We start from the raw sequence: 7,735 nt of genomic DNA on the forward strand, positions 1-7,735 counted from the left end.
GGGGCTAGGGCGGGGCTCCTCCCGTCCTCTTTTTTGCTTGTTGAAATATGGTAACCCTACATTATAGCCACTGATGCTGGTCCCACTGCTCATGATGCAGGAGAATCTCAGAGGCTGCGAGCTGGAACCTGGGAAAAATATGGTAAAAACCCCTCCCTATCCATTCGTGGCTACTAGTGACACAGTTTGTGAATTGGCTTCAGCAGTAACATCAATGTGTATTTAATCTGCTGCCCCATTCACACCCTGGAGTGCCAACTCCCTGCTGATTGTGCTTCAGTGAAGTGTCAGGCCTGAGCCACACAGTTTATCTCTAGATCTGAACTCCCCCAAAGATCAGGGTGCCCGGTCTGTGTTGTTCACTTCCATTATCCCAGTTCAGGCCCGTGTCCACACTGGTTGTTTCAAGACATTGGTGGTCTTTTTGAAGGCTAGGTGGGGCCACCAAGCACAACCGATATGATTAAGGTTATAAAGAGAGCTGGGCAAATAACGGAGTTTTTGGTTCCGTGGCTGTTGCAGGGGAAAAAATTCAGTTCAGCTCAAATTGAATCTGAAATGTTTTGGAGTGTTGTAAAAGTCCGGTTAGGAACCGTACCAGAGCGGGGAGTTGAACGTGGGCTGCCCATGGTCTAGGTAAGCGCCCTCCCCACTGGGTAAACGAAGCATGCGGGGGAGTGTCAGGAACAGTAAGAGCAGCATCAGCCCCACCTCTGGCCCACTTTATGACTGGCCAAAACCAGCCGGGTCCAATTTGTGCGTCGCTTCGGTTGGACGGAAACTGCACCTTTTGCTGAATAAATTACTTCTCTGAAATGTTTGGCGCAGCTCTAGTTACGCAGAACTCACTTTCCTTTCGATGCCCCATGCTGCACCCAGTGCGGATTCTGAGCAAACCCTCTTTTGGGGGTGAGATCCCCCCTGAAGCTCTCGATCCCTGCTCTGCACAACTCCAGTACGGCAGGAGCACATCGACAACCGTCTGTACACTCGGTAACTGCATCACTGCCGTGCTCACCCCACTCCCCTGAGGAATCGATTCAGAAGAAGAGCAGCTGGTGGGCTACTGAGTAACCTGGCCACCTCCTGAGAGGCAGGGGTGTATCCCCTCACCCTTTCCTCAGGACCCCCTGGGGTCTCAGTAGCAATGCCGGCTTGGCCGGGACAGGAGCCATGTGAGAGCCGTCTGCTGGGGGACTTTCCAATGCACAGAATGGGCCTCTCAACTCACTTGAGCACAGAGCCTGGAGCCTGTGCCAGGGGAGGGAGGACTCAGCCCTTTCCCATCCCAGGGGTTACTACGGAGACAAACTGTGAGCCCAGGCTGCCGATAAGGGTTTGTGGGCAGACGAAATAAGAAGCCTCCATTCCCAGCTCAGAAATGGCCCCTCACGCTGTCACAGAAAGAATGAGAATAAATGATCCCCCGTGTCAACGGGCAGTTTTTGTCTCACTTCCCCATCTGGCTGTGTCACTGTGAGCAGTGCTACTGTCACTATTCCACTGCGCACAGTAATAATCAGCTTCGTCCTGTGCCTGGACTCCAGTGATGGTTAATGTGGCTGTTTTACCGGAGCTGGCCCCAGAGAATCGCTCAGGGATTCCGGAGGGTCTCTCACTATCCTTGTATATAACGAGTACGGGGGCACGGCCAGGTTTCTGCTGGTACCAGCTCACATACCACTTGTCAACTTTTTCTCCTGTGCAGGTGAGTTGAGCATTTTGCCCTGGAGACACAGACACTGCAGGTGGCTGGGTCAGCACGTACTGGGAGAGAGAACCTGCAAGAGGAGGTGAAAACATGGGGATAAAATCATGATGATTAAAGCTCTCAGCCAACAGCCTGGGGAACCAATGGGAGAAATGGCTCTAAAATCAAAGACCCCTTTTAATTGAAAGACTGAGATAAGCCCCCCACCCCCAGATTCGTCTCACCTGAGCAGTAAGTGAGCAGCGTGAGGAGCAGAGGGGCCCAGGCCATGGTGGGAATCCAGATGCGCTCGGCTTCCTGAGGCAAACAGGTCTGTGCCTGGGACCCTCCAATTCCCTCTTAAACCCCCAGCGCTGGAGAACGGCCCCTTCATGCAAATCTGCTCCCTCCTCACTGGCTGCTGCTGGCACCTCCCTCCCCTCAGAGACAGCTACAGACAGACCCAAGAATTGTTTTGTTTTCCATTTGCAGGAAAAATGAAGCTTATCTTGGGGATGAGGGGTTCCGAAGTGCTGTGTCTGCTCAGACCGTTTCCGTTCACAGCACTCCCTCTGGAGCGAAGAGTCTCCAATGTTGTCTGCTTGGCATTCCAAACCTAGCTGGGTTTCTTGTCATGACCCTCACCCACAATCTTTTGCAGCTGCAATAAATCCTGGCTTGTTTGGGGCTGTGTGTCCTTGATGGGGCGGCTGCTGGAACTTGCAGGTTGTGCAGGTATCTCTGAGAGGTGTGTGGCTGGTGTGGACTGATGGCTTCTGGGATTAGCAGCTGCTGCCCGGGGCGTGTTGTTGGCATGGGATTTGGGAGTGGACAATATGGCTGCGGCTGGGTGGTGGACGTGCGGCTGGGTTGTTATGGTGATATTGGAAGATGCTGCTGAGGGATGTACTCCTGGAAAGAGATGGGGAAGGGGCTGCAACCTTTCTGCACTGCACACTGCTCAAGGGAAGCTCACTGAAAGATGGTGAGGAACCAGCTAAGGATACTGTGCGCAATGGGGCCCATGGTGAGTGAGGCCGCTGGCTCCTGACGGCTTTTAGTGGCTTTCCCTGCAGAAGGACCTGGTCTGGGCAGCGGGACGGGAATGTGGCAGCAGACGAGGGAGAGAATTTCTGCTTCTCTCCCCTTAGCTTCCCCCTCCCGGGTTAGAGCAGCCGCTGTGTTTTGGTGATCTTGTCATGACCCCCCAGCCATTCCAAACGAGACTGCCAGTCTGAGCCCCCTGCTCCAGTGCCCTGGGAGCAGAGATGGAAGTGGGGGGCTGGGGCGTGAGAATCTAAAGCACAGTGTCCTCCAAAAAAGAACAGGAGTACTTGTGGCACCTTAGAGACTAACAAATTTATTAGAGCATAAGCTTTCGTGGACTACAGCCCACTTCTTCGGATGCATATAGAATGGAACATATATTGAGGAGATATATATACACACATGCAGAGAGCATGAACAGGTGGGAGTTGTCTTACCAACTCTGAGAGGCCAATTAAGTAAGAGAAAAAAAACTTTTGAAGTGATAATCAAGCTAGCCCAGTACAGACAGGTTGATAAGAAGTGTGAGGATACTTACAAGGGGAGATAGATTCAATGTTTGTAATGGCTCAGCCATTCCTAGTCCTTATTCAATCCTTTGTTGATTGTGTCTAGTTCGCATATCAATTCCAGCTCAGCAGTCTCTCGTTGGAGTCTGTTTTTGAAGTTTTTCTGTTGTAATATAGCCACCCGCAGGTCTGTCACTGAATGACCAGACAGGTTAAAGTGTTCTCCCACTGGTTTTTGAGTATTATGATTCCTAATGTCAGATTTGTGTCCATTAATTCTTTTGCATAGAGACTGTCCGGTTTGGCCAACGTACATGGCAGAGGGCCATTGCTGGCACATGATGGCATATATCAGATTGGTAGATGTGCAGGTGAACGAGCCCCTGATGGTATGGCTGATGTGATTAGGTCCTGTGATGATGTCACTTGAATAGATGTGTGGACAGGGTCACATTAGAAAGGGGAAAGTTGTTGGAGTATGAAAAGCCCCAAGCCCAGAGATGTCTCTATCCCAGCAGTTTGTAGCCTGACACCTGTGCACTGCTGCACTAATCCAGATTCCCAGTTCCAGGACTGGATAGGTGAAGACCTCCCCCCAGTGGTCAGTGTTGCTATTACTATGATCAGTCCTTCCGGCATTTCACAAGAGCTCAGACAACTACATGCTGAGCTCATGGGAACGCTGGCCCCTACTGACTGTCTTACAGCTGCAGGGAACACCGGTGCACAGTTGTTTCCAATGTTCACGCTGTTCCTTGTCAGGGTGTTTGTTCTTCTCTTCACTGATCACGTCACCAGCCTGCTCACATCTGTGGAAGGGATTTCCCCAGCACTTAGGCAGTTGTATCTGCCTTGATGAGGACAGCCCAAGAGAGGGAAGCCACCCCCTCCCAGTAGGTGTTTGTATTGTTGCCTCTTTTGTAACACCAGTGTCCCTTTTCTGACACCATTGTCAACCCTTTGTGAGCAAGGGGAGATGTTTGGCCCTTGCAGGCCGGCTCCCCAATGGAGAGGCAATCAGTGATGTGGAGTCTGCCAGGGCCGGCTCTAACTTTTTTGCCGCCCCAGGCAAAAAAGAAGAGCGCCGCCCCGCTGTAACACCCCCCATAGCGCTGCTCCGGGCCGCTGAAACCCCTCCCCCCCCGAGCGCCGCGCCGGGCTGGGCCGCCCAAACCACCGAGCCGCTTAAACCCCCGCCCCCCCGAGCGCCGTGCTGGGCCGGTCTGCCAAACCCCCTCCCCTCAGCGCCTGGTCGCCGAAACCCCTGAGTGCTGCGCCGGGCCGCCCCAAACCCCCCCCCGCCCGAGCACCGGGCCAGGCCGGACAAACCCCTGGAGTGCTGGGCCAGCCAAACCCCCCCCCCCGAGCGCCTCGCCAGGCCGGCCAAAGCCCCGCCAAAACCCCCGAGCGCCANTCGCCCCCACCCCCCCCGCCCGCGCCCCGGGCCGCCGCCCCCCCCCCCCCCCCCCCGAGTCTCGCCGGGCCGCCCAAACCCCCGCCTCACAGCGCTGCGCCGCCAAAACACCCCCCGCGCTGCCCAGCTGAAACAAAACAAAAAACAAAAAAACACCGCGAGCACCCCCCCGCCACCCCAACATTGGCCGTCCCTTCTAAGGTGCTGCCCCAAGCACGTGCTTGGTCGGCTGGTGCCTGGAGCCGGCCCTGGCCAGGGGAGGGAAGACTCAGCCCTTACCCACTCCAGCACAGGACTCTGCATGTGGCCAGCACCCCAGCAGAGCTACCCTGAGATGGCATCAGCCAGGGCCCCAAAGGACAGGGTAGGTGGGGCTAGTGAGGGCCCCACAGAGCAGCAGGTTCTCAGGATTAAAATGAGTGAGGCAGGTCACAGTTCTTGAAACTACTGGTTCAGGTTCTCTGCAGACTCAGACAGGCATGAGGGACACTACAGTCACACTTCAAGCTTTTCTTAACAACCCATAATAATTTATTGTAATGAAGGCTGAGATTCTGATTTCATCCCAAATGTGAGGACCCTGGGCCTGGTCATATAGACAGTGCCTGTGTCTTAATCTGGCTCTCATCCCATTACAGGGTGTGAGGAGCTGATATGTAGTGTGAAGAACACGTATTTGTGTGATACGCTATAGGCAGAGACCAAACCTAGCAGCCTGCGCAGACCCCTGGGAAGAGACTGTCTAGGAAGGAGTACAGCAGAAAGGGATCTAGGGGTTATAGTGGACCACAAGCTAAATATGAGTCAACAGTGTGATGCTGTTGCAAAAAAAGCAAACATGATTCTGGGATGTATTAACAGGTGTGTTGTGAGCAAGACACGAGAAGTCATTCTTCCACTCTACTCTGCACTGGTTAGGCCTCAACTGGAGTATTGTGTCCAGTTCTGGGCACCGCATTTCAAGAAAGATGTGGAGAAATTGGAGAGGGTCTAGAGAAGAGGAACAAGAATGACTAAAGGTCTAGAGAACATGACCTATGAAGAAAGGCTGAAAGAATTGGGTTTGTTTAGTTTGGAAAAGAGAAGACTGAGAGGGGACATGATAGCAGTTTTCAGGTATCTAAAAGGGTGTCATAAGGAGGAGGGAGAAAACTTGTTCACCTTAGCCTGTAAGGATAGAACAAGAAGCAATGGGCTTAAACAGCAGGAAGGAAGGTTTAGGTTGGACATTAGGAAAAAGTTCCTAACTGTCAGGATGGTTAAACACTGGAATAAATTACCTAGGGAGGTTGTGGAATCTCCATCTCTGGAGATATTTAAGAGTAGGTTAGATAAAGTCCATCAGGGATCATCTAGACAGTATTTGGTCCTGCCATGAGGGCAGGGGACTGGACTCGATGACCTCTCGAGGTCCCTTCCAGTCCTAGAATCTATGATCTGGTGTACATGTTTAAACATACGCCATTCGTTCCTCACTTGTCTTTGCACCTGTTTCTCCAAAGGTGCTCTGGCCACTTTCAGTAGGTGTCCGGCTACCTGGTTGGGTGTCACTGAAGGTTGGCAGAGTGCAGGTGGCTGCTGTGCTGCTCCAAACCTGTGGAATTCGTTGCCAGGGGATGTTGTGAAGGCCAAAAGAAGAACCGGGTTTGGAAAAAGAACTAGGTAAGTTAATGGAGGATAGGTCCATCGATGGCTATTAGCCAAGATGGTCAAGGATGCAACCCCAAGCGCTGGGTGTCCCTAAACCTCTGACTGCCAGATGCTAGCACGGGACGAGAGGGGATGGATCACTCAGTAATTGCTTTGTTCTGTTCATTCCGTCTGAAGCTTCTGGCACCAGCCACTGTTGGAAGCCAGGATACTGGGATAGATGGACCATTGGGCTGACCCAGTCTGGCTGTTCTTATGTTCTTAGCGGTGTCCACCTGGACCCCAGCAGAGAGAGTGTGATGAGAGAACAGGGAAGACTAGGGAAGCTCTGGGCAACTGCTGAGAGTGGGGAAATGACCTTCACTGTGAAGAAGAACTGTTGTGTGATGCGTTACAGGCAAAAACCAAACACTGCAGCTTGTGCGTTTTTGTTCCCACCACCACAGAACCTGGACATGGAAAGGGGAGGAAGGAGTTTATCTCAGTTCCCCATCTGACTGAGTCACTGCAACAGTCACTGGTATGCACCACAGCACAGTAATAAACAGCATCATCCTCTGCCAGGGCCCCGGAGATGGTCAGATAGCCGGCGTTACTGGATGTGTCTTTGGAACCAGAGAAGCGAGCAGGGACCCCAGAGCCCTGACCCTTGCTGGATTCTGAATAGTATCTCAGCAGGTATCGTGGGGAATTCCCAGGTTTCTGCCGCTACCAGGACACATTATATAGGGTTACCATTCGTCCGGATTTACCCGGACATGTCCTCCTTTTGTGTGCTAAAAATAGCGTCCGGGGGGAATTTGTAAAGCACTCACAATGTCCGGGATTTCCCCCTCCCCCGGCAGAGCGAGCGGCTGGGAGGGCTGCAGGAAAGTCCCGGGCTGGACTCCGGAGCAGCTTCCTCCTCCCACCCCCCCCTCCCTGCATTCTGAGCCGGCCGGCAGCTCCTCCTCCTGCAGCCCGCTCCCGCAGCCCTGTGCAGGGCCAGGGACCGGGTTTTGTGTTGTGCAGGGGAGCTCAGCCATGTGTCCGGCTGGCACAGAGCCCAACACCCTGTTCTGAGCAGCAGGGTAAGGGGGGGCAGGAGAAGGGACAGGGAGGTTCTGGAGGGGGCAGTCAAGAAACGGGGGGGGCTTTTGGAGGGGAGTGGAGAAAGTTTTGGGCAGTCAGGGTACAGGTAGGGGGTAGGGTCCTGGGGGGCAGTTGGGGGGGGTCTTAGGAGGGGGCAGTTAGGGGACAAGGAACAGGGAGTCTTAGGTAGGGGGTGGGGTTCTGGAGGGCAGTTAGGAGCAGGGGTCCCAGGAGGGGGCAGTCAGGGGACAAGGAGCGGGGGATAGGGGGCTGGGAGTTCTGGGGGGGAGCTGTCAGGGGGCAGGAGTGGGGAGAGGGATCGGAGCAGTCAGGGGACAGGGAGCAGAGGGGTTT

At 53.8% G+C, this 7,735-nt stretch overlaps 1 gene segment (V, D, J or C); it reads right to left on the reverse strand.

Annotated features, from left to right (window-relative positions):
- LOC117888224 overlaps positions 1–2,008 on the reverse strand; it is an 18,748-nt gene extending 16,740 nt beyond the window's left edge. The window contains 1 exon segment of the V gene segment in view: positions 1,936–2,008. Within this exon segment, the coding sequence occupies positions 1,936–1,981 (46 nt within the window).
- Between the last annotated feature and the right edge of the window lie 5,727 nt (positions 2,009–7,735).

This window comes from Trachemys scripta, chromosome 15, assembly GCF_013100865.1.
Source record: "Trachemys scripta elegans isolate TJP31775 chromosome 15, CAS_Tse_1.0, whole genome shotgun sequence".
Classification (NCBI taxonomy): domain Eukaryota; kingdom Metazoa; phylum Chordata; order Testudines; family Emydidae; genus Trachemys; species Trachemys scripta.